The 25,873-nt window shown below is 44.9% G+C and overlaps 1 protein-coding gene across 4 annotated transcripts in view; it reads right to left on the bottom strand.

The window, feature by feature from the left end:
• Window positions 1-21,970, bottom strand: part of LOC139409579 (tyrosine-protein kinase RYK-like) — a 98,871-nt gene extending 76,901 nt beyond the window's left edge. The window contains exon 1 of one of the 4 annotated variants that reach the window (XM_071154945.1): window positions 21,309-21,970. In XM_071154945.1, coding sequence (XP_071011046.1) covers window positions 21,309-21,537 — 229 coding nt within the window. In that variant the 5' untranslated portion in view covers window positions 21,538-21,970. The remainder of the gene's footprint in view (window positions 1-21,308) is intronic. The other 3 variants (XM_071154947.1, XM_071154944.1, XM_071154946.1) reach the window with 3 other exon arrangements.
• Between the last annotated feature and the right edge of the window lie 3,903 nt (window positions 21,971-25,873).

Below are 25,873 nucleotides of genomic sequence, written 5' to 3'. Positions count from 1 at the left end.
CTATGGGCTAGGCTACATGAGGTGTGATACTAACCTTATAGGACTATGGGCTAGGCTACATGAGGTGTGATACTAACCTTATAGGACTATGGGCTAGGCTACATGAGGTGTGATACTAACCTTATAGGCCTATGGGCTAGGCTACATGAGGTGTGATACTAACCTTATAGGACTATGGGCTAGACTACATGAGGTGTGATACTAACCTTATAGGACTATGGGCTAGGCTACATGAGGTGTGATACTAACCTTATAGGACTATGGGCTAGGCTACATGCGGTGTGATACTAACCTTATAGGACTATGGGCTAGGCTACATGAGGTGTGATACTAACCTTATAGGACTATGGGCTAGACTACATGAGGTGTGATACTAACCTTATAGGACTATGGGCTAGGCTACATGAGGTGTGATACTAACCTTATAGGACTATGGGCTAGGCTACATGAGGTGTGATACTAACCTTATAGGACTATGGGCTAGACTACATGAGGTGTGATACTAACCTTATAGGACTATGGGCTAGACTACATGAGGTGTGATACTAACCTTATAGGACTATGGGCTAGGCTACATGAGGTGTGATACTAACCTTATAGGCCTATGGGCTAGGCTACATGAGGTGTGATACTAACCTTATAGGAAGGACTATGGGCTAGGCTACATGAGGTGTGATACTAACCTTATAGGACTATGGGCTAGGCTACATGAGGTGTGATACTAACCTTATAGGAAGGACTATGGGCTAGGCTACATGAGGTGTGATACTAACCTTATAGGACTATGGGCTAGGCTACATGAGGTGTGATACTAACCTTATAGGACTATGGGCTAGGCTACATGAGGTGTGATACTAACCTTATAGGCCTATGGGCTAGGCTACATGAGGTGTGATACTAACCTTATAGGCCTATGGGCTAGGCTACATGAGGTGTGATACTAACCTTATAGGACTATGGGCTAGGCTACATGAGGTGTGATACTAACCTTATAGGACTATGGGCTAGGCTACATGAGGTGTGATACTAACCTTATAGGACTATGGGCTAGACTACATGAGGTGTGATACTAACCTTATAGGACTATGGGCTAGGCTACATGAGGTGTGATACTAACCTTATAGGACTATGGGCTAGGCTACATGAGGTGTGATACTAACCTTATAGGCCTATGGGCTAGGCTACATGAGGTGTGATACTAACCTTATAGGACTATAGGCTAGGCTACATGAGGTGTGATACTAACCTTATAGGACTATGGGCTAGGCTACATGAGGTGTGATGCTAACCTTATAGGACTATGGGCTAAGCTACATGAGGTGTGATACTAACCTTATAGGACTATGGGCTAGGCTACATGAGGTGTGATACTAACCTTATAGGACTATGGGCTAGGCTACATGAGGTGTGATGCTAACCTTATAGGACTATGGGCTAGGCTACAAGAGGAGTGAGAATAAAAGGCGTTGTTTCTAATGCTGGGCATCATACACAAGTGAAAGGCTAATATTGTCACCCATCAGACTATTCTTGATTTAATCTCGTCTTTACATAGACTAAATAATATATGGTGTGAAATTTGTTTTCATTTAGAATGGATCATTATCATGCATCTGTACATCTGTATTGAAACAGGGGCATTGGAAAAAATACCTGTCATCTATGCATTTAAATAGCGAAGAAAGGACGCTTTTCCCCGTGGTTCATTTTCATGCCAGCCAGGTAGGCTATACTCCTGTTGTAAAGAGAAGCAATGTGCTTCATATTAGGAAAGTTGAGAAATAAATATAGTAGGTCTTGCCTATTGAAAACTGATGGGTTCCTCCTCCTTTTAATAGAGGCCATCACTCTTGTTTTCTCACGCAAGCTCAAGGGCTCTCATGAAGTGTTTGATTAGAATTTTGATTACATTTGAATTGATGTCAGAGTGATTAGAGGGACAATAGAGCACTGAGTACCAGGCAGTTAACAAGTTTGGTGGCTAGTAATGACCATCAGCTGCATCAGAGCTTGGAGAAGCCTAATTACCGTGACTTAACGGTCATGTGGAATTTGACTGGCTTCATGACTCATGACCACCAGCGTGACAGTAATGCAATCACCACAACAGCCCTAGTCCCAGGTCCAGAGTTCAGATTGAGGGCCCTATTTAGTACACTACCTTTAACTAGATCCCACCGGGCCCTGTGAACTACTTCCCCCACCGGGCCCTGTGAACTACTTCCCCCACCGGGCCCTGTGAACTACTTCCCCCACCGGGCCCTGTGAACTACTTCCCCCACCGGGCCCTGTGAACTACTTCCCCCACCGGGCCCTGTGAACTACTTCCCCCACCGGGCCCTGTGAACTACTTCCCCCACCGGGCCCTGTGAACTACTTCCCCCACCGGGCCCTGTGAACTACTTCCCCCACCGGGCCCTGTGAACTACTTCCCCCACCGGGCCCTGTGAACTACTTCCCCCACCGGGCCCTGTGAACTACTTCCCCCACCGGGCCCTGTGAACTACTTCCCCCACCGGGCCCTGTGAACTACTTCCCCACCGGGCCCTGGTCTAAAGTAGTGCACTACACATTGAATAGGGTTCTATTTGGGGTATATGGTACAATGCCGCCATAGGTTAAAAGGTACTGCACATTCTCAGTCTTTAGCTAAAATGCAAGTTAGTTATAGGGGAAAGCCAGCAGACAAATCTCTCTCCATGAGTAGAACGAGGAGAGACATGCCACTCATTAATCACCATTCACAAAACAACGACGACTCAGCTTCCAACACAAAATCAGCACAGTTTCAAGGGCCGCCTGCCTGCCTGGGGATGAGCTGTATTTTGTAGTAAAACACAAGGTGATCTAAACACTTACTAAATGTTTACGAGCTAAGACAGAGCTGGTTTTAAAACAATTCCTAAATGTAGGAGCTAAGACAGCTGGTTTTAAAACAATTCCAAAATGTACGAGCTAAGACACAGCTGGTTATCCCATTTCAGCAAGTTTTCTGGAGATGGTGTTACATACTGGCATTAGCGTGTAGGCTGGCTGTGTGTGTGTGTTCGCGATGAAATCCCCCTGCGTGCCCTGGGGCAGCCGTATCAGTCCTGTGGGCCCCCGTCTGACAGAGGACAGGAGCAGCACAGCGGAGCCTGTTTAACAGTCTCTCTAATATTCAAAGAGAAGAGGAATGTGCCCAATACCCCAGGGCTTTCCTGTCCCAATACCCCAGGGCTTTCCTGCCCCAATACCCCAGGGCAAGCCAAAATCTCAGAGCTCTCCCTTTCTCTCCCCCCCACCCCACGCTTGGAGCCCACAAAAGGTTAGGACCGGCTCTGACTACAATAGTGGGTATGGATGTGGGTACATAGACCTGCAAGGAGAAAAACAAGTCCCTGGTAATGGGAGAATTCCCCAGAGTAATGTGTGGATCTCTCCTTCTAGCAAAACAACAGCTTTACAATCCTCAGGTTCCACCTCTCTCCGTCAGTCACTGCCTTATCTGGGTCTTATTGAGCTTACCTCCATACATGTAGACTGTCTCCCTCTGTGGGTTGGTAACTTGCTAGGGCTATTCTAAGTTAAGGTACATGTCTGTTTCTCTCTCTTCAAAGTGTAGCCTAATATTCCAATTGAGTCTCACAAGGCATTGACTGAATGCGATGCCAGTCCGGATGGGTTTTTCTAAAAGGAGAAACTCTCCTCCTATATGGGGTTCTACTTTCTGTTGGTTTTGGGTACCAGCTTCAAAAACAGCTGAAAATATTTTGAATATGGAAAAAATATATATTTCACAGAGTTTTAGAGGATACAATGATTCTCTACACTATACTCGCTTGTTTTGTTACAACCTGAAATTAGAATTTTAGCAACCAGGAAATGGCGGAGTGATTTCTGCATGGAGTACCTTGACAACACACCAGACTCAATAGGGATAGCCACCGACAACACACCAGACTCAATAGGGATAGCCACTGGGGGGGAGGATTGGGAAAGACAATTGGTGTTTCTCAATATTGCATACTACCATGCTCCAAGCATGCAAAATGAAGCACGGAACAGTCAGCATAAGAGAAAACAGAGGGCAGTAAGAGAAGACCAGAGGGCAGTAAGAGAAAACAGAGGGCAGTAAGCGTGCATCGATGCAAGCTTCAACTGAAATATTCCCAGGATTGTTGATGTAATGTTACAAGCACGTAAAAAAAAAAAAAGCGATGCCAAATGTCTTGAAAACAAAACAATGGCCATCTACCCTTCATAACATTAGGTTTAGGTCGGGGTTTTTTTTACATGTAAAACTACCTGGTTAGCTAGATAATTATGAAGTTAGCTAGATGAATACAATTCACATATAGCTAGCTGATAATTATGAAGTTAGTTAGATGTATACTATTCACATATAGCTAGCTGATAATTATGAAGTTAGCTAGATGAATACAATTCACATATAGCTAGCTGATAATTATGAAGTTAGCTAGATGAATACAATTCACATATAGCTAACTGATAATTATGAAGTTAGCTAGATGAATACAATTCACATATAGCTAGCTGATAATTATGAAGTTAGCTAGATGAATACAATTCACATATAGCTAACTGATAATTATGAAGTTAGTTAGATGTATACTATTCACATATAGCTAGCTGATAATTATGAAGTTAGCTAGACAAAAACTATTCACATATAGCCAGCTACCACAGTATAAACAGGACAGCTGCCCACACAGCCAGAAAAGAGCAACCAGCTACCTGGAGGGATAACTCTGGTCCTGAAGCCCTGGGTAAACACAGGGTACACATTCCAAATTGAACCCTATTCCCTATATAGTGCACTACTTTTGATTGATCAAAGCCACATCAGAGGCACTATTTCGGGAATAGGGTGCCATAGGGACCTGGTCTAAAGTAGTGCACTATATAGGGAATATGGAGCCATAGGGTCCTGGTCTAAAGTAGTGCACTATATAGGGAATATGGTGCCATAGGGTCCTGGTCTAAAGTAGTGCACTATGTAAGGAATAGGGTGCCATTTGGGACATGGACCACCATGTTGGCTGGGTAAGGAGAGGAGCTGTGGATCATGTTGCAGCCCATAGAGCAGGAGGACAATAGGTAGCTAGCAGGGGTGGGTGGGTGGTAGCCAGGTAGTAGGATGACACGGCCCAGCCAGGTAGGTAGGTAGAACAAAGACGTTCCTGTGTAACTGCACCTCCCAGAGTCTCTTTCTAAGCAGAGCCTCCATCCGTGAGAGCACAGGAGATAAACACAGAGTCCCCGTCAGGCCCCTCCAGACAGATAATCTGGGCAGGCTCGGCAGCGTAACAGGGCTAAAGCTATGGGACAGTGAGGCGAGGTAAACAAATGCAAATGTCTGGATTGCAGTTTCTCCAGCTTTCAAGGTAAGGAAACAAAGTAATTTAATGATTTGGGTGAACGAGGCTACCCCGGTACTACTCGACCCTTAACCCCCTTCCTGATGTAACTCCCATTACCACCGTCCTGGTATAACTACCGTTACCCTGCTTCAAACTATCAACCCTAAACAACCCCCATGATGCTTTGTTCCCCCATCGCCTCTCATCTTTTCTACCCTCCTCTCCTACCCTCTCATCCTCCTCTTTTCCTCCCCTCCACATGTCTGCTGTAGAGACAAGAAAGAGAATTAGAAAAAAAGTTTCAGTCATGGAAATAAAAGTGCTGAAAACATGTTGGTTCAGTATTTAAAAAGAAGATGGAGAACAGGTATAGTATAGTATAGCATTAAAAACACTGGAGTTTTAGTGCAGGTAAAGCCTACTAGTGTAAGCTAAAGCTACCTAGCAAAGAAAATACAGTTGAAGTCAGAAGTTTACATAAACTAGTTTTAATGACTCCAAACTAAGTGTTTCAACCAATCCACAAATTTCTTATTAACAAACTATAGTTTTGGCAAGTCGGTTAGGACATCTACTTTGTGCATGTCAAGTCATTTTTCCAACAATTGTTTACAGACAGATTATTTCACTTATAATTCACTGTTTTACAATTCCAGTGGGTCAGAAGTTCATACACTAAGTTGACTGTGCCTTTAAAAAGCTTGGAAAATTCCAGAAAATGATGTCATGGCTTTAGAAGCTTCTGATCGGCTAATTGATATAATTTGAGTCAATTGGAGGTGTACCTGTGGATGTACTTCAAACTCAGTGACCCTCTGCTTGACATCATGGGAAAATCAAAAGAAGTCATCCAAGACTTCAGAAAAAAATTGTAGACCTCCACAAGTCTAGTTCATCCTTGGGAGGAATTTCAAAACAGCTGAAGGTACCACGTTCATCTGTACAAACAATATGTATGAACATCATGGGACCACGCAGCCGTCATACCGCTCAGGACGGAGACGCGTCTTGTCTTCTAGAGACTAACGTACTTTGGTGCGAAAAGTGCAAATCAATCCCAGAACAACAGCAAAGGACCTTGTGAAGATGCTGGAGGAAACAGGTACAAAAGTATCTATATCCACAGTAAAACGAGTCCTATGTCAACATAACCTGAAAGGCCGCTCAGCAAGGAAGAAGCCACTGCTCAAAAAACCGCCATAAAAAAGCCGGACTACGGTTTGCAACTGCACAGGGGGACCAAGAAATGTCCTCTGGTCTGATGAAACAAAAATAGAACTGTTTGGCTATAATGAACATCGTTATGTTTGGAGGGAAAAGGGGGAGGCTTGCAAGCCGAAGAACACCATCCCAACCGTGAAGTACGTGGGTGGCAGCATCATGCTGTGGGGGTGCTTTGCTGCAGGAGGGACTGGTGCACTTCACAAAATAGATGGCATCATGAGTCAGGAAAATTATGTGGATATATTGAAGCAACATCTCAAGACATCAGTCAGGAAGTTAAAGCTTGGTCGCAAATGGGTCTTCCAAATGGACAATGACCCCAAGCACACTTTCAAAGTTGAGGCAAATGGGCTTAAGGACAACAAAGTCAAGGTATTGGAGTGGCCATCACAAAGCCCTGACCTCAATCCTATAGAAAAGTTGTGGGCAGAACTGAAAAAGCGTGTGCGAGTAAGGAGGCCTACAAACCTGACTCCGTTACACCAGCTCTGTCAGGAGGAATGGGCCAAAATTCACCCAACTTATTGTGGGAAGCTTGTGGAAGGCTACCCAAAACGTTTGACCCAAGTTAAACAATTTAAAGGCAATGCTACAAAATACTAATTGAGTATATGTACATTTCTGATGCATTGGGAATGTGATGGAAGAAATAAAAGCTGAAGTAAATCATTCTCTCTACTATTATGCTGACATTTCACATTCTTCAATATAGTGGTGATCCTAACTGACCTAAAACAGATAATTGTTACTAGGATTAAATGTCAGGAATTGTGAAAAACTGAGTTTAACTGTATTTGGCTAAGGTGTACTTCCGACTTCAACTGTAAATACAAATAAATCGTTACTACAAGACAAAAGTAGCATCGTCCAAAATAATATTGCGATATGTTAACTATCGATACCCCCCACATGTCCCAACATTTGGACTGAGATCAGACAAATCAACACTGATTTCTTTTCTGTTGTGGAGCAATGGTATGAACTGAACACTGATCAGTGTCTGTGAGAAACTTCATAAATTAACTGGACTGAGCTAAAAACACAGGACAGGTGAACGCAATATAGTGGACACCTGGTCCCAGTGTCCAGGTCTCTCTCACATCAACATAGTGGATGCCTAGTCCCAGGTCTCTCACATCAACATAGTGGATGCCTAGTCCCAGTGTCCAGGTCTCTCTCACATCAACATAGTGGATGCCTAGTCCCAGGTCTCTCACACATCAACATAGTGGATGCCTAGTCCCAGGTCTCTCACATCAACATAGTGGATGCCTAGTCCCAGGTCTCTCACATCAACATAGTGGATGCCTAGTCCCAGTGTCCAGGTCTCTCTCACATCAACATAGTGGATGCCTAGTCCCAGTGTCCAGGTCTCTCACATCAACATAGTGGATGCCTAGTCCCAGGTCTCTCACATCAACATAGTGGATGCCTAGTCCCAGTGTCCAGGTCTCTAACATCAACATAGTGGATGCCTAGTCCCAGTGTCCAGGTCTCTAACATCAACATAGTGGATGCCTAGTCCCAGTGTCCAGGTCTCTCACATCAACATAGTGGATGCCTAGTCCCAGTGTCCAGGTCTCTCACATCAACATAGTGGATGCCTAGTCCCAGGTCTCTCACATCAACATAGTGGATGCCTAGTCCCAGGTCTCTCACATCAACATAGTGGATGCCTAGTCCCAGTGTCCAGGTCTCTCTCACATCAACATAGTGGATGCCTAGTCCCAGGTCTCTCACATCAACATAGTGGATGCCTAGTCCCAGTGTCCAGGTCTCTCTCACATCAACATAGTGGATGCCTAGTCCCAGGTCTCTCACATCAACATAGTGGATGCCTAGTCCCAGGTCTCTAACATCAACATAGTGGATGCCTAGTCCCAGGTCTCTAACATCAACATAGTGGATGCCTAGTCCCAGTGTCCAGGTCTCTCTCACATCAACATAGTGGATGCCTAGTCCCAGGTCTCTCACATCAACATAGTGGATGCCTAGTCCCAGTGTCCAGGTCTCTCACACATCAACATAGTGGATGCCTAGTCCCAGGTCTCTGACATCAACATAGTGGATGCCTAGTCCCAGGTCTCTCACATCAACATAGTGGATGCCTAGTCCCAGTGTCCAGGTCTCTCTCACATCAACATAGTGGATGCCTAGTCCCAGGTCTCTCACATCAACATAGTGGATGCCTAGTCCCAGGTCTCTCTCTAATATCAACATAGTGGATGCCTAGTCCCAGTGTCCAGGTCTCTCACATCAACATAGTGGATGCCTAGTCCCAGGTCTCTCACATCAACATAGTGGATGCCTAGTCCCAGTGTCCAGGTCTCTCACATCAACATAGTGGATGCCTAGTCCCAGGTCTCACACATCAACATAGTGGATGCCTAGTCCCATGTCTCTCACATCAACATAGTGGATGGCTAGTCCCAGTGTCCAGGTCTCTCTCACATCAACATAGTGGATGGCTAGTCCCAGTGTCCAGGTCTCTCACATCAACATAGTGGATGGCTAGTCCCAGTGTCCAGGTCTCTCACACATCAACATAGTGGATGCCTAGTCCCAGTGTCCAGGTCTCTCTCACATCAACATAGTGGATGGCTAGTCCCAGTGTCCAGGTCTCTCACACATCAACATAGTGGATGCCTAGTCCCAGTGTCCAGGTCTCTCTCACATCAACATAGTGGATGCCTAGTCCCAGTGTCCAGGTCACTCTCACATCAACATAGTGGATGCCTAGTCCCAGTGTCCAGGTCTCTCTCACATCAACATAGTGGATGGCTAGTCCCAGTGTCCAGGTCTCTCACACATCAACATAGTGGATGCCTAGTCCCAGTGTCCAGGTCTCTCTCACATCAACATAGTGGATGGCTAGTCCCAGTGTCCAGGTCTCTCACACATCAACATAGTGGATGCCTAGTCCCAGTGTCCAGGTCTCTCTCACATCAACATAGTGGATGGCTAGTCCCAGTGTCCAGGTCTCTCTCACATCAACATAGTGGATGGCTAGTCCCAGTGTCCAGGTCTCTCTCACATCAACATAGTGGATGGCTAGTCCCAGTGTCCAGGTCTCTCTCACATCAACATAGTGGATGGCTAGTCCCAGTGTCCAGGTCTCTCTCACATCAACATAGTGGATGGCTAGTCCCAGTGTCCAGGTCTCTCACATCAACATAGTGGATGGCTAGTCCCAGTGTCCAGGTCTCTCTCACATCAACATAGTGGATGGCTAGTCCCAGTGTCCAGGTCTCTCTCACATCAACATAGTGGATGCCTAGTCCCAGTGTCCAGGTCTCTCACACATCAACATAGTGGATGGCTAGTCCCAGTGTCCAGGTCTCTCTCACATCAACATAGTGGATGGCTAGTCCCAGTGTCCAGGTCTCTCACACATCAGTACAGAGAAAATAAGAGAGAAACATTTTAAATATTCAGATGCGTCCTCGGACTAGAAGTTGTTATAAGCGGAGCATGAAGTGCTGAATCGTAGCCTAGATATTTACATCGGGGTAACCACAACTAACTGGGCGAAAGCGTTTGTTGATCATCCAGTGAGCCGTTTAAGAAGTTGTTATGGCTATTGGTTGAACCTTTGAGGAATGTTTGGTTCACACTTGGCTGAGAATGTACAATAGTGATACTGGTACAGAGTAAAAGTTGAGTCTATCTGGTGTTTTGTGAAAATAAAGGAGCAGACCACTGCCTTGTATAGTTGGGGGTGTTTGGGGTAGACCATCTTGTCAACATACGGGGTGTTTGGACCTCATTAGCATACCAACCTTAGTAATAAATTACACCTCTTTTAAAACTTCTGTGTAAGAGACCCCCCTCCACACAGATGGTCTTCTGTATAAGAGACCCCCCCCTCCACACAGACGGTCTTCTATATAAGAGACCCCCCCCTCCACACAGACGGTCTTCTGTATAAGAGACCCCCCCCCCCTCCACATAGATGGTCTTCTGTATAAGAGACCCCCCCCCCCCCCCCCACACAGACGGTCTTCTATATAAGAGACCCCCCCTCCACACAGACGGTCTTCTATATAAGAGACCCCCCCCCCTCCACACAGACGGTCTTCTGTGTAAGAGACCCCCCCGTCCACACAGACGGTCTTCTGTATAAGAGACCCCCCCCCGTCCACACAGATGGTCTTCTGTATAAGAGAACCCCCCCCCCCATCAGTCCTAATACCAACCAGGGGAGTGAGAGATTAGCGCTAGTGGTCAGAGGCTGGGGTCAGAGGCTGGGGTCAGAGACAGTAAAACACTTTCAGATGGGACTCCACTTCCAGGTCAACTTCACAGAGCTGCTGCCTGAGGTGCTGGTGGGAGAGCTGGTCAGTGTTCATTTGATTTGGAAATTGATTTGAAGAGGCTCTATGGTGAAACCACAAACACATGTGGGCGCACACACAGATCTGCAGGTCACACACACACAGATCTGCAGGTCACACACACACAGATCTGCAGGTCACACACACACACACAGATCTGCAGGTCACACACACACACACAGATCTGCAGGTCACACACACAGATCTGCAGGTCACACACACAGATCTGCAGGTCACACACACAGATCTGCAGGTCACACACACAGATCTGCAGGTCACACACACAGATCTGCAGGTCACACACACACACACAGATCTGCAGGTCACACACACACACACAGATCTGCAGGTCACACACACACACACAGATCTGCAGGTCACACACACACACACACAGAGATCTGCAGGTCACACACACACACACACACACACACACACAGATCTGCAGGTCACACACACACACACACACACACACAGATCTGCAGGTCACACACACAGATCTGCAGGTCACACACACACACAGATCTGCAGGTCACACACACACACAGATCTGCAGGTCACACACACACACACAGATCTGCAGGTCACACACACACACACACAGATCTGCAGGTCACACACACACACACACAGATCTGCAGGTCACACACACACACACACACACACACACAGATCTGCAGGTCACACACACACACAGATCTGCAGGTCACACACACACACACAGATCTGCAGGTCACACACACACAGATCTGCAGGTCACACACACACAGATCTGCAGGTCACACACACACAGATCTGCAGGTCACACACACACAGATCTGCAGGTCACACACACACACACACACAGATCTGCAGGTCACACACATACACACACACACAGATCTGCAGGTCACACACATACACACACAGATCTGCAGGTCACACACACACAGCTGATAATGAATCTGCTGATGAAAAGTTCATTTTCAATAAATAAGGGTATTTCCATGTTTTTCCTTCTGCTTGTTCATGTGGACGTTTCTTAAAATGGGGAAAATGAATGACCGAGCTTCTTTCTTAATCTACTTTTACTAGTTTCTAGAGTGCTGGGGATCTGAGTCTGACCAGAGGACACCAGGAGGAGATGGGGATCTGAGTCTGTCCAGAGGACACCAGGAGGAGATGGGGATCTGAGTCTGTCCAGAGGACACCAGGAGGAGATGGGGATCCGAGTCTGTCCAGAGGACACCAGGAGGAGATGGGGATCCGAGTCTGTCCAGAGGACACCAGGAGGAGATGGGGATCTCTTTAGCCCCACCAGACGAGGGGGGTGGAGAAGAGAGGAGAGAACGCCAGGTGAAGCACCCAGTGTCAAACAGAAGGATTTACGAGACAAGTCACCAGCCTGACTGTCAGTCATGTGGGAAAACAATTAGTGACGCTGCGGTCTGTGTCGAAGCCTGGAGGAAAAGCCCGGGTTCCCTTTAAGAGGTCTGGTTCTCTGAAGGCTATGTCTGGGTCTGGTTCTCTGAAGGCTATGTCTGGGTCTGGTTCTCTGAAGGCTATGTCTGGGTTCCTTTAATAGGTCTGGTTCTCTGAAGGCTATGTCTGGGTCTGGTTCTCTGAAGGCTATGTCTGGGTTCCTTTAAGAGGTCTGGTTCTCTGAAGGCTATGTCTGGGTCTGGTTCTCTGAAGGCTATGTCTGGGTTCCTTTAAGAGGTCTGGTTCTCTGAAGGCTATGTCTGGGTTCCTTTAAGAGGTCTGGTTCTCTGAAGGTTATGTCTGGGTCTGGTTCTCTGAAGGCTATGTCTGGGTCTGGTTCTCTGAAGGCTATGTCTGGGTCTGGTTCTCTGAAGGCTATGTCTGGGTTCCTTTAAGAGGTCTGGTTCTCTGAAGGCTATGTCTGGGTTCCTTTAAGAGGTCTGGTTCTCTGAAGGCTATGTCTGGGTCTGGTTCTCTGAAGGCTATGTCTGGGTGCCTTTAAGAGGTCTGGTTCTCTGAAGGCTATGTCTGGGTCTGGTTCTCTGAAGGTTATGTCTGGTTCTCTGAAGGTTATGTCTGGGTCTGGTTCTCTGAAGGCTATGTCTGGGTCTGGTTCTCTGAAGGCTATGTCTGGGTGCCTTTAAGAGGTCTGGTTCTCTGAAGGCTATGTCTGGGTGCCTTTAAGAGGTCTGGTTCTCTGAAGGCTATGTCTGGGTCTGGTTCTCTGAAGGCTATGTCTGGGTGCCTTTAAGAGGTCTGGTTCTCTGAAGGCTATGTCTGGGTCTGGTTCTCTGAAGGTTATGTCTGGTTCTCTGAAGGTTATGTCTGGGTCTGGTTCTCTGAAGGCTATGTCTGGGTCTGGTTCTCTGAAGGCTATGTCTGGGTGCCTTTAAGAGGTCTGGTTCTCTGAAGGCTATGTCTGGGTGCCTTTAAGAGGTCTGGTTCTCTGAAGGCTATGTCTGGGTGCCTTTAAGAGGTCTAGTTCTCTCTCTTTATCCCCAGAGGGATTCTCCTCGTGACATGATGGCTCCATTTTTTAAAGTTATCCAAAATAAAAGACAAGAGAAAATTGAATCCCAAAACAACCTTACTCCCAAATAACTGACTAGAACGTGCAATGCTCTGAATATGTATCCATATATATTTATTTTATATAACCATGGTTCCATAACAATCCATTCCTTTTAGTAAACAGCAGGCAGTGTGTGTTAAAGAGAGTGAGATATATATATATATATACACCTGATAGCAACCCAGGCATTGTGCCAACTTGAAAGGCACCAGAGACTTTTGACAAACAAAGAGCTCATCCTGGGGCTAACACTCAGCCCAGGACTACCACTGTTGAAAGGACTGTGTAAAAACACCCATTGTAAATGGGCCTCTAGTGAGCAGCTGCATTTCAACCAAACTGGCCAAGTAATAATGGTCTACTGTACAGTTCTCTGGCTGTTCACCTGGCTAGGTAATATTGGTCTACCGTACAGTTCTCTGGTTGTTCACCTGGCTAGGTAATATTGGCCCACTGTACAGTTCTCTGGTTGTTCACCTGGCTAGGTAATATTGGCCCACCGGACAACAACACTAGAGGTGGGACACACTACCAGGCTAGTGGACAACGACACTAGAGGTGGGACACACTACCAGGCTAGTGGACAACGACACTAGAGGTGGGACACACTACCAGGCTAGTGGACAACGACACTAGAGGTGGGACACACTACCAGGCTAGTGGACAACGACACTAGAGGTGGGACACACTACCAGGCTAGTGGACAACGACACTAGAGGTGGGACACACTACCAGGCTAGTGGACAACGACACTAGAGGTGGGACACACTACCAGGCTAGTGGACAACAACACTAGAGGTGGGACACACTACCAGGCTAGTGGACAACAACACTAGAGGTGGGACACACTACCAGGCTAGTGGACAACAACACTAGAGGTGGGACACACTACCAGGCTAGTGGACAACGACACTAGAGGTGGGACACACTACCAGGCTAGTGGACAACGACACTAGAGGTGGGACACACTACCAGGCTAGTGGACAACGACACTAGAGGTGGGACACACTACCAGGCTAGTGGACAACGACACTAGAGGTGGGACACACTACCAGGCTAGTGGACAACAACACTAGAGGTGGGTAGAAGGGCTGTAAGTGTATGTAGAAATGTATGTCAGTGACTGAGTCTTTGTCCCCTCTCTGTGGCAGTGTTACCTGTAGGTACTTTAGAGAAGACCCTGGTACACTGCCTGACAGACGTACTTCTAGAAAGCACCTCCGAGGGAACCTGCCTTATCCCTTTCACAGTTAGAATACAGCTGGATTTGATTTTACCAAAACAAAACTCAAGTTTTCTCTACCAGGAGACGGAGAACGCAACCATACAGGACTAACCAAATTTGACAACCTCCCTTTCAGCCTGATGTGAGACAATCCAGATGGCCTAGCATCAACAAGGAGAAGTGTTTTCTAAAACTGTGGCCATATTACAGTACGTAGGCCTGTGTCTCACGTAACTATCGTCATATTACACTGTAGGCCTATGTCTTACGTAACCATCGTCATATTACTACTTAGGCCTATGTCTTACGTTACTATTGTCATATTACACTACTTAGGCATATGTCTTATGAATGTAACTATCGTCATATTACTACTTACTTAGGCCTATGTCTTATGAATGTAACTATTGTCATATTACACTACTTAGGCCTATGTCTTATGAATGTAACTATTGTCATATTACTACTTAGGCCTATGTCTTATGAATGTAACTATCGTCATATTACACTACTTAGGCCTATGTCTCACGTAACTATCACCATATTACACTACTTAGGCCTATGTCTTATGAATGTAACTATCGTCATATTACTACTTAGGCCTATGTCTTACGTTACTATCGTCATATTACACTACTTAGGCCTATGTCTTACGTTACTATTGTCATATTACACTACTTAGGCCTATGTCTCACGTAACTATCGTCATATTACACTACTTAGGCCTATGTCTTACGTAACTATCGTCATATTACACTACTTAGGCCTATGTCTTATGAATGTAACTATCACCATATTACACTACTTAGGCCTATGTCTTATGAATGTAACTATCGTCATATTACACTACTTAGGCCTATGTCTTATGAATGTAACTATTACAGTACTTATTGATTGAGGCCTATGTCTTATGAATGTAACTATTACAGTACTTATTGATTGAGGCCTATGTCTTATGAATGTAACCATTACCGTACTTATTGATTGAGGCCTATGTCTTATGAATGTAACTATTACCGTACTTATTGATTGAGGCGATCGGGGAGAAACGTGCCCTCTCCTGTAAATGCTTAGAGCACCAAGACTCCGTCTCCAACGTTGTTTACATGGTGTGTCAGCTCCAGGGATCGGAGCAGACTCACTGTAATGTAAATACAGCCAATCATGTTCCCCCATTCAAAAAGCAGCAGAGAAATCTGAGACACGACCGGGGTGTACTCATTCAGTCCAAACCGTTGCTAACAGTTGCTAACGGGGAAAAAAAAAAAAAAATTCAGGTAGGTCCCTCCACATTCTGTTTGCTTCCGTTTGGGTTTCTAGTGAATACTTACTTGCACATCATCATATGCACATCTATCACTCCAGCGTTAATTTGCTAAATTGTAATTACTTCACTACTATGGTCTATTTATTGCCTTACCTCCTTACTCCATTTGCACACACTGTATATAGACTTATTCTACTGTATTATTGACTGTATGCTTGTTTATTCCATGTGTAACTCTGTGGGGTTCTCTGTGTCACACTGCTTTGCTTTATCTTGGCCAGGTCGCAGTTGTACTGCAGACAGAGATGAGAGGAGAAAATAGAGCGCATTTTAATTGTGCCATTAGAACGCTGACCGTGGACATTTTGCCTGACAAATAACCTCAACCCCAAAATGTCATGACCATCACAGCCCTAATGTGGTTCTACTTCCCCAAATCCTACCCAACTCCTGCAGCCGCTAGCTACTCTGTGACTCCTGCAACCGCTAGCTACTCTGTGACTCCTGCAGCCGCTAGCTACTCTGTGACTCCTGCAGCAGCTAGCTACTCTGTGACTCCTGCAGCAGCTAGCTACCCTGTGACTCCTGCAGCCGCTAGCTACTCTGTGACTCCTGCAGCAGCTAGCTACTCTGTGACTCCTGCAGCAGCTAGCTACTCTGTGACTCCTGCAGCAGCTAGCTACTCTGTGACTCCTGCAGCAGCTAGCTACTCCGTGACTCCTGCAGCAGCTAGCTACTCCGTGACTCCTGCAGCAGCTAGCTACTCCGTGACTCCTGCAGCAGCTAGCTACTCCGTGACTCCTGCAGCAGCTAGCTACTCCGTGACTCCTGCAGCAGCTAGCTACTCCGTGACTCCTGCAGCAGCTAGCTACTCCGTGACTCCTGCAGCAGCTAGCTACTCCGTGACTCCTGCAGCAGCTAGCTACTCCGTGACTCCTGCAGCAGCTAGCTACTCCGTGACTCCTGCAGCAGCTAGCTACTCCGTGACTCCTGCAGCAGCTAGCTACTCCGTGACTCCTGCAGCAGCTAGCTACTCCGTGACTCCTGCAGCAGCTAGCTACTCTGTGACTCCTGCAGCAGCTAGCTACTCTGTGACTCCTGTGAATCCTGCAGCAAAGTGAGTCTGATAAGTATCTGTAAAATGAATTACAGAGCTTTGGAGACCCCAGAGAGAAGGAGAGGAAACGTCTGAGAGGGATGAGTGGAAAGCAGGAACACACGTCTTCTCTATTGGAGTCCAGGGTCAGAGAGAGGAGACGAGAGGGTTTTGCTGTTGATCTCAGGTCTAAGCATACTCCTTATTCAACAAGTGTCTGGTGGGATCGATATCTGGTAGCTGTGCTTGCTACGCCGACCAGTTTTGGTGACAAAACAATCACTTCTTGTGGAAAAACCTAAATAAAGAAGTCCTATTTTTAACAGAATGAATTCAATATGCAGCCAGAAAACTCTTGAATATTTTTTTTAGTCCAACCTCGAGATGACCCCAAAATGGTACCCTATTCCCCAAAATGGCACCCTATTCCCTTTGTAGTACACTACTTTTGACCAGGGCCCATTGAGCCCCATGTAGGGAATAGGCTGCCGTTTAGGACATAACCCCATGATAAAAAGGCGGGAGCTCCTGATGTTAATGTGATATCTATGTAGCAGAACAGAAGCCCAACTCTAGGTCCGTTCCCCAAAGGATCACAGTCCCTTACAAATTGCCCTTTCATTCTCAGTCACTAAATCTGCACAATCACTTTGCTTGCTACCTAGAGAGGCAGCACCTGTTACCTAAACAAAGGTGAAATAGCCATGGCAGAAGTAGTCTGGGTACCAGTCTGTTTTGCTATAGTTTCACTCCTTGACACGCCTGTTATGCTAAACGTTTCCATATGACAGAGTACAAGGAGTGGAATATTAGCTAAAACAAATTGGTACCCAGGCTGTCAGAAGGATATGCTGCTGCAGGAGTCACAGAGTAGCTAGCTGCTGCAGGAGTCACAGAGTAGCTAGCTGCTGAAGGAGTCACAGAGTAGCTAGCTGCTGCAGGAGTCACAGGAGTTGGGTAGGATATGGGGAAGTATAACCACATTAGGGCTGTGATGGTCATGACATTTTGGGGTCGAGGTTATTTGTCAGGCAAAATGTCCACGGTCAGCGTTCTAACGACACAATTAAAATGCGCTCTATTTTATTCCTCTCATCTCTGTCTGCAGTGGTCAGGCAGAGATAGAACAAGGAGCCAGATGTTTCACCGGATGTATAAAACTGGTAGTCTCAGTACCAGTCTCTTTAGCTAAATAGACTGGTACTCAGGCTAACATGCCACTCCTTTGCCAGGGAGAATGCTGCAAATCTCAACGTTCAATATACGGCCGGATTTACAGCTCAGTTGCTGACCAGCGATTGGTAAGGGTAATATTTTCCATGATAACGTTGCGGGTGTGGGTGCACATTTGGCGCAATATAGAATTAGAATGTTATGAAAAACAGACAATATCGCTAGGGCTTGCTGCGGTCAATCCCCTTATGAAAAACAGACAATATCGCTAGGGCTTGCTGCGGTCAATCCCCTTATGAAAAACAGACAATATCGCTAGGGCTTGCTGCGGTCAATCCCCTTATGAAAAACAGACAATATCGCTAGGGCTTGCTGCGGTCAATCCCCTTATGAAAAACAGACAATATCGCTAGGGCTTGCTGCGGTCAATCCCCTTATGAAAAACAGACAATATCGCTAGGGCTTGCTGCGGTCAATCCCCTTATGAAAAACAGACAATATCGCTAGGGCTTGCTGCGGTCAATCCCCTTATGAAAAACAGACAATATCGCTAGGGTTTTCTGCAGTCAATCCCTTGTGAGAAGGCTGTGTCAATCCAAGAGCATTTTGCTCAAAAGTGACTAAAGAGGACTCAGTAATAGAGAGAAATAATGACACAGAAAATTAGCCTACAAGATTCAAAAATCACTCAGTCGCATCCCATTTATGAGAGGAATACATCATGATATGCTTACATTTTTACCATTTTGTTATGCTTATTTCAGTTATATCATCTGTCCCTTTCTCTTAAAATATCTAGCCAGGGGTCTCCAAGAGTGGCCCAGAGGTCAACGGCGTTGCATCGCAGTGCTTGAGGGGTCACTACATCCCTGGGTTCGCTCCCAGGCTATGTCTCCGGGAGATCCATAAGGCGGAGCACATATTGCCCAGCGTCGCCCGGGTTAGGGGAGGGTTTGGCCGGCCGGGATTCCCTTGTCCCATTATGCGCAAGCGACTCCTTGCGCTCTAGCTGACTTCGGTCGGCAGAAAGACAGTGGTTCCTCCTGACACCTTTGGTGCTTCCGGGTTAAACGAGCAGTGTGTCAAGAAGCAGTGCATGTTGGCAGGGTCGTGTTTCAGAGAACGCATAGCTCTTGACCTTCGCCTCTCCCAAATCTGTAGAGTTGCAGCAATGGGACAAGACTAACAACCAATTGGAAATCACAAAATTGGGGAGATAAAAAAGGGGGTAAAAGTACCCCCAAAAAATGTTAAATTATTATCTTTTAAACATCTAAAAACATTTAACATTTTCTAAAAAACCTTTATTTAACTAGGCAAGTCAGTTAAGAACAAATTCTTATTTACAATGACGGCCTAGGAACAGTGGGTTAACTGCCTTGTTCAGGGGCAGAACGACAGATTTTTACCTTGTCAACTCGGGGATTTGATCTTGCAACCTTTCGGTTAACTAGTCCAACGCTCTAACCACTAGGCTACCTGCCGCCCCGTCTAGCCAGAGCATAAGGAAGTACAACTACAGATAATGTTACAGCAAGGGGTATTCAACCAGGGGGTCCACAAAAATAGATATTTTATTTAAGTACTTAAAAAAAATAAAAAAAAATAAAAATTATATATTTCTATGTTATGAATATTAGCAACAGAATAAAACATTTTAAATAACATACCAACTGTAGAAACAAGGGTAATGTTCTTCATAATGTCAACTTTATTTCTCAACTCCTAATCTTTTTACACTCGTTGGAGCTAATTATACTCACTGAAGTATCTGCATAGGGTTTGAAGCCATGAGTACAATGCCGCTGGCTGCTGGTAAAGCTTTCTTGACTTGGACATGATTTTTTTCCATCACACGGCTAACCTTTGTTTAACCAGCTGCTACTAGACCACATGTGTTAGGAGTTGGCCTTTCTAGCTAATAGGCAGTTAAGAGTTTACACTTCTTCCAATTATAATGTGGGGAGGTCAAAATAATAAAACCAGCCTCAAGTGAAGTCCATCTGTGAATCCCAAATGGGACCAAGTCCATATTACCAGAGGCTGTTAGAGCTTCTCTCAGCTCCAACGTTTATTCTCTCCTTTCCTTGTGGAAATGGTTGCTCCAGCAAAAATACCTAGTTTTGCCGTGGCACTCACTACGATAATGACTGCTTCCAAACTGCTACCCGTCCCACCTTCTAGTGCATATCTCTAGCTAGCTAACAAACCCCCATATTAAAAACATCCAATGAACAGGATGGCTGTTTTTGCACTAGTGGTATAATGGTTATTACACTGGTAGTCAGAACATAGGCATAGCCTAATTTCAGTAACAACACAAACACAAAGAACAGTCAGTCAAACAGGACCCCATTGAATGTTCATTAAACAGCATAGAAGTTAGGCCATCGCCTACTGTTCATGCAATGGGTTCATATGGCTCATGTGAGTATGGAAATATCATTATGTGATGGTTTAACAAGATCTCGGATTCATTTTTTTCTTTAAATATACTTCTAAGAAGTGAATGCATGAGTTTGGCTTAGAATGCGTGTAACCTGGACTCGCTGGTCTATTCAGTCCTGGGGGGGGGGGGGGGGGGGGGTCCTGTTTCCATCCCGCATAGTAGGTGTCGGGATGCACATTACATTGTGTGATCGCCAATATACCCATATAATAATTATTACCGTAAGTGATGCGTTAACGTTCAGATCGAGCGTAATTTACCCTGTCCAGAAGACACTACCGTCAATAGGCTCTGAAAGGTTGTTACCGTCTATGAATGAGTTGACGTTACTCGGAAAAGAAAACCACTTCCTCAGCGGTCCATATTGTTTGGACTCACCTGAAGTTATTACCTAACCGGTGTAGCGTAGCTGGTTAACGTTAGCTAACTAGTTAGTTAGACAGTTTACTTTACAAGCAGTCCGGAGTATACAGTATACCCTCACAACACACCAGTACCACATACATTCCAAACTAACCCCTATGCCCGATACCTAACTAAATAGTTATGATTAACATGAGCTAACAGCTAACCAACTGCTAGCTAGTTAGCTGTTTTTTAAATAATGTCCTTTATTAAATATATTTATATGTGTGTGTGCTTACCCAAAAGCTTGCCGACCTCCTCCTCACTCATGTAGACGTTGACACTGGGGTGGTTGTTGATGTCCAGAGCAGAGACAGTGCTAATGCTGGGGTTGGCGAGACACAAGGTCCCTTCCAGCAACAGCAGGAAAAAGAAACCCCCGAGTCGCCACTGAACCCAAGGTGTCCAGCGTCGACACACCGACGGGTTGCCACAGCGGAGAACCAGTCCCCGTTGCCCCAACAACATTACAGTTGTAGCTGTTAGCTGTTGTGTTTCTTCACGAGTTGGGATTTTCTTACACTTTTTTTTTTTTCATCCGTAGCTCAAAAGTTAATTCCTAAAAGGAAACTATTTGATGTTTAAACGATCATTTTTTTTGTTTTTGTTAGGAGTTTAGCCGTTTTTCTTGATAGTTGATTAGCTAGCTAACTGATTAGCCGAACAAGCTAACTTCGACCAGACTCGACCGTTTGGTTTGGTTTGTTGGTTCTTGTCAAGTTTGTAAATGTTTAAATACAATTCTAGATTCGCAATCTTTTACACGTATTCTATTACTTTGATCTATTTAATTTTAGAAAATATAAATAGTTCAGATTTTCCACGACTATAACATATCTATCTTTTCATGGTCCGTTCTTCCACCTGTGTGAAGCTAGCCACAATAGTGAACTTCTTCTTCTTCTTTGGGGTTGGCGGATCACATCCGATTTAAAGGTGCACACACCACCACCTACAACATTAAAGTGGAAGGCCAGTCACGGCCTATCTACATGAAATTCTCTTCATTATTCCTGTTCCTAAAAAGGAGGAAAAAAAATACACCACAAACTAACCCTACACCTATATAACACTATTTCATAACAATCACCACCCCATAAACTGTTCTGCAGTAAAATCTTATACACCCAGGTAATTCACTGCAGCTGCCACCTACACTCATTAAAAACCCACTACCCCATTCCACTACTTTGAACCTATTTGTTCCTGCACCGTGCCAACGACCTGGGAGGACGGGACACCACCACTCAACACACCCTGTAACCCTTCTGAAGTCATATCTCATATACCAAAATAGTTCTCTGCAGCTTCCACCACAACATCTATTTTCTGTGATTTACATTGCATTTCTGTGGTACAGTTGATAACCATTGCTATGAACTCTTAAGAAGCATATATCACTCGTTGGCCTATCCCTCTGTGCTGGCACAGATCTACTACTCACAGGGATCCTCTCAGGATCCCTCACACTTGACCCATCCTGCTCTACTTTCTTCACTGCCTCAGCATACAACACCTGCACTACCCTGTGGCCACTTCAACCTGCATCTCTCGCTCCAAACACTTCCGATCGCTAGTAACATGGAGCGGCAGGGTAGCCTAGTGGTTAGAGCGTTGGGCCAGCTGACAAGGTACAAATCTGTTGTTCTGCCCCTGAACAAGACAGTTAAGCCGTCATTGTAAATAATAATTTGTTCTTAACTACCTTGCCTAGTTAAATAAAGGTTTAAAAAAAAAACACGAGCGCCCCTACAGTTGACATACACAACTTTATCCACCGGAACTATACAATTCTCTGTCCCATGCCCTCCCGCATACTTCCCAAATAGTGGATTGATTGGTTCGCTTTCAAAATAAAAGTCCCCCAAAAGAAAGTGATTCAAACGGATATAAATATTGGAATCATTCCATATTTGGACTAGTTGTTATGTAAATTCAACAAAATACAATAATTTGTTAATTTGACACAAAACAAGTAAACATAAGTTGCAATTGTACCGTGGATGTTGTAGAATTGCATTGTGAGCATAATTATGTTTACTGTACAACCTAACCTATGGATGTTGCACCCATGAAATGGGGTATCAGCCTACTCGGTGACACTCACAAAACAGAACTCTGTTTTTTATATTATATTATAGTATTAGCTCTTATTGTGGGACAGTGTGAAACAGTGTGAAATGAGACACATTAAGCATACAGCCTACAGTGGGCATTGAACATACAGTACATATTGGATGTGTACAGCCTAAATTAGAGACTGTGCACCCTTTGAAATGGGCTATCATTCTACTCAGTGACACTCACAGAACACAACTTTGTAAAGATGACATGAAACACAAAATGAAACCTCTTGAGATTCAAGCAATCTATATTGCATTAGATGACTTCATTATCTTCATGAGTAATTCAAAACAGGCATATCATAAAATTATATCACTCAGCTACATCTTTCTAAACAAGTACTGTGTTTTCTGTCAACTCATACAACAGTGCTTTGTCACAAAATTGGTTAATTCTTTACCCTGAAGTCTACTACATCCACAGTGCGATTTCAACAGATTTTTTTTGTTGTGTCAAATTAACAAATTATTGTATTTTGTTAAATGTATATAACATTCCGGTCTCATTTAGCATGATCTATTCCAAATATGGCATGATGATTCTAATATTTGTATCCGTTTCAATCACTTTAAAATCGGGGACTTTTATTCTGAAGGTGAACCGCAAATTGCACTTGTAGTTAATCGTTATTGTGGCTAGAGTCACACAGGTCGTTCTACCTTCCCTTTGCAATCTCAGATTTCATTGGAAAGAGGAGGGTTCTGGGGAGGGAGGCAAAGAGGGGTGCGGGTGTGCCTATACCATAGAGAATAATAGAGGACTCTAGCGGCCAAAAGGCCACTTAGCATGGGCAGCGCCATTGAGGGCTTCCACCATTTTAATGTAGTCGATTTGGTGGGACTTCCAACTTCACTGGTTGATCCCTCCTGGTGTCCCATATAACAGTGTTGATTTCACCACTCGCCCCAACCCTGGGCTTGAACCAGGAACCCTCTGAACACATTAACAACTGCCTCCCACAAAGTGTCGTTACCTATCGCTCCACAAAAGCTGCGGTCCTTGCAGAGCAAGGGAAACAACTACTTCAAGGTCTCAGAGAGAGTGACGTCAAAGATTGAAACACTACTAGTTGCACGCTGCTAACTAGCTAGCCATTTCTCACTGGTTAAAACCCAGTTGAAGTGATGTCCAACCGGGTCATTAGGAGGGATGAGCCAATCGTGAATATGTCCTACTTCAAAATGGAGGTAGCCTCAACGGCGCTGCCCGTGCTGTCACGTACGCTATAATGGCACAGATACAAAGATGAGTTCTCTATCTATCTCTATGGCCTTTTCATCAGCAGTGTGTGCAAAATGATGACAAGATGCATGGTCTGGGAAGCACACGTCTTCAAATTTCAGAGGGGGGGGGGAACCTGAATGGAAGCTTTCGAGCGTGCAGAGGAGATGAATGGTAATTTACAACGTCTACTTTGTAAAATGAGCCATAAAACAAGTTATATTGAACAGCATAATGGGCTCTCATATAACAAACAGAATAAGGGGTTCTCATATAACAAACAACGAGCAATACTGAACAGCATAATGTGTTCTAACTACATTACAGGTGTGTGGTTAAGATGTTGTTTGGCCTAAACAGATCTGTTTAGCCTGTTTCCTTAATTCAAAAAAAAGACCAATTTTGCTTAATTAGACTATAACTTAAATAAAATCAGAGACTATCCAAAATATGATCACATTGATACAATATAGACACCTCGTGGTGGGTTACTATGCAATGCATGCAGAGAACTCATATGCAATCTCCAAATAGACGCCCTACCCTTTCCAATTATCGAGTCTACTTTGTTTCACATAAAAAAACATCTGTAAGTTTTAGACATTCAATGCACAATGAAATTGTACATGCAGATGAAATAAAAACATGCCACAAAAGTACATTTGAACATTTATTTATTATTATTAAAATATGAACATAGAAAACAGCCTATAAACACTATTTACATGATAGCTAGCAGTGACGTTGGTTTTAGAGTCTAGAACCATAAAAACAGACACTTCTTTTCCAGTAGTGATTGTTGTTGTTGTTGTTGTTTTGGCCGCTGAGGGAAAACGGTTGAATCTTTGGGGGGGGGGGGCATTGTAAGACCATGGTAAAGCAATCAATCCATATTTTAGATAGCGTTTGCTTGTGATAAAACAGACAGTCCTACTATACACATTTTCCTGAGCTGAGAGACTAAACTGATAACATGGAAGTGATGAGGTATGTATCATGTTTGGATTTTACACTGGTCTGGACTGTTTCTAGTACATTTCATTATTGATGAGCAGCCAATTCTCATTGTTCCAGTTGGTTGCTTGATAGTCTTTACTCAAGCTGGGGCTACAACAGGCCAATCTCTGGACAACAGGGGTCGTCCAACAGGCCAATCCCTGGGCAACAGGGGTCATCCAACAGGCCAATCTCTGGACAACATGGGTCATCCTACAACAGGGGTCATCCTACAACAGGGGTCATCCAACCGGCCAATCTCTGGACAACATGGGTCATCCTACAACAGGGGTCATCCAACAGGCCAATCTCTGGACAACATGGGTCATCCTACAACAGGGGTCATCCAACAGGCCAATCTCTGGACAACATGGGTCATCCTACAACAGGGGTCATCCAACAGGCCAATCTCTGGACAACATGGGTCATCCTACAACAGGGGTCATCCTACAACAGGGGTCAT

The sequence above is a fragment of the Oncorhynchus clarkii genome, chromosome 5 (genome assembly GCF_045791955.1).
Source record: "Oncorhynchus clarkii lewisi isolate Uvic-CL-2024 chromosome 5, UVic_Ocla_1.0, whole genome shotgun sequence".
In the NCBI taxonomy this organism is placed as follows: domain Eukaryota; kingdom Metazoa; phylum Chordata; class Actinopteri; order Salmoniformes; family Salmonidae; genus Oncorhynchus; species Oncorhynchus clarkii.
This window is presented reverse-complemented; position numbering and strand designations above follow the sequence as displayed.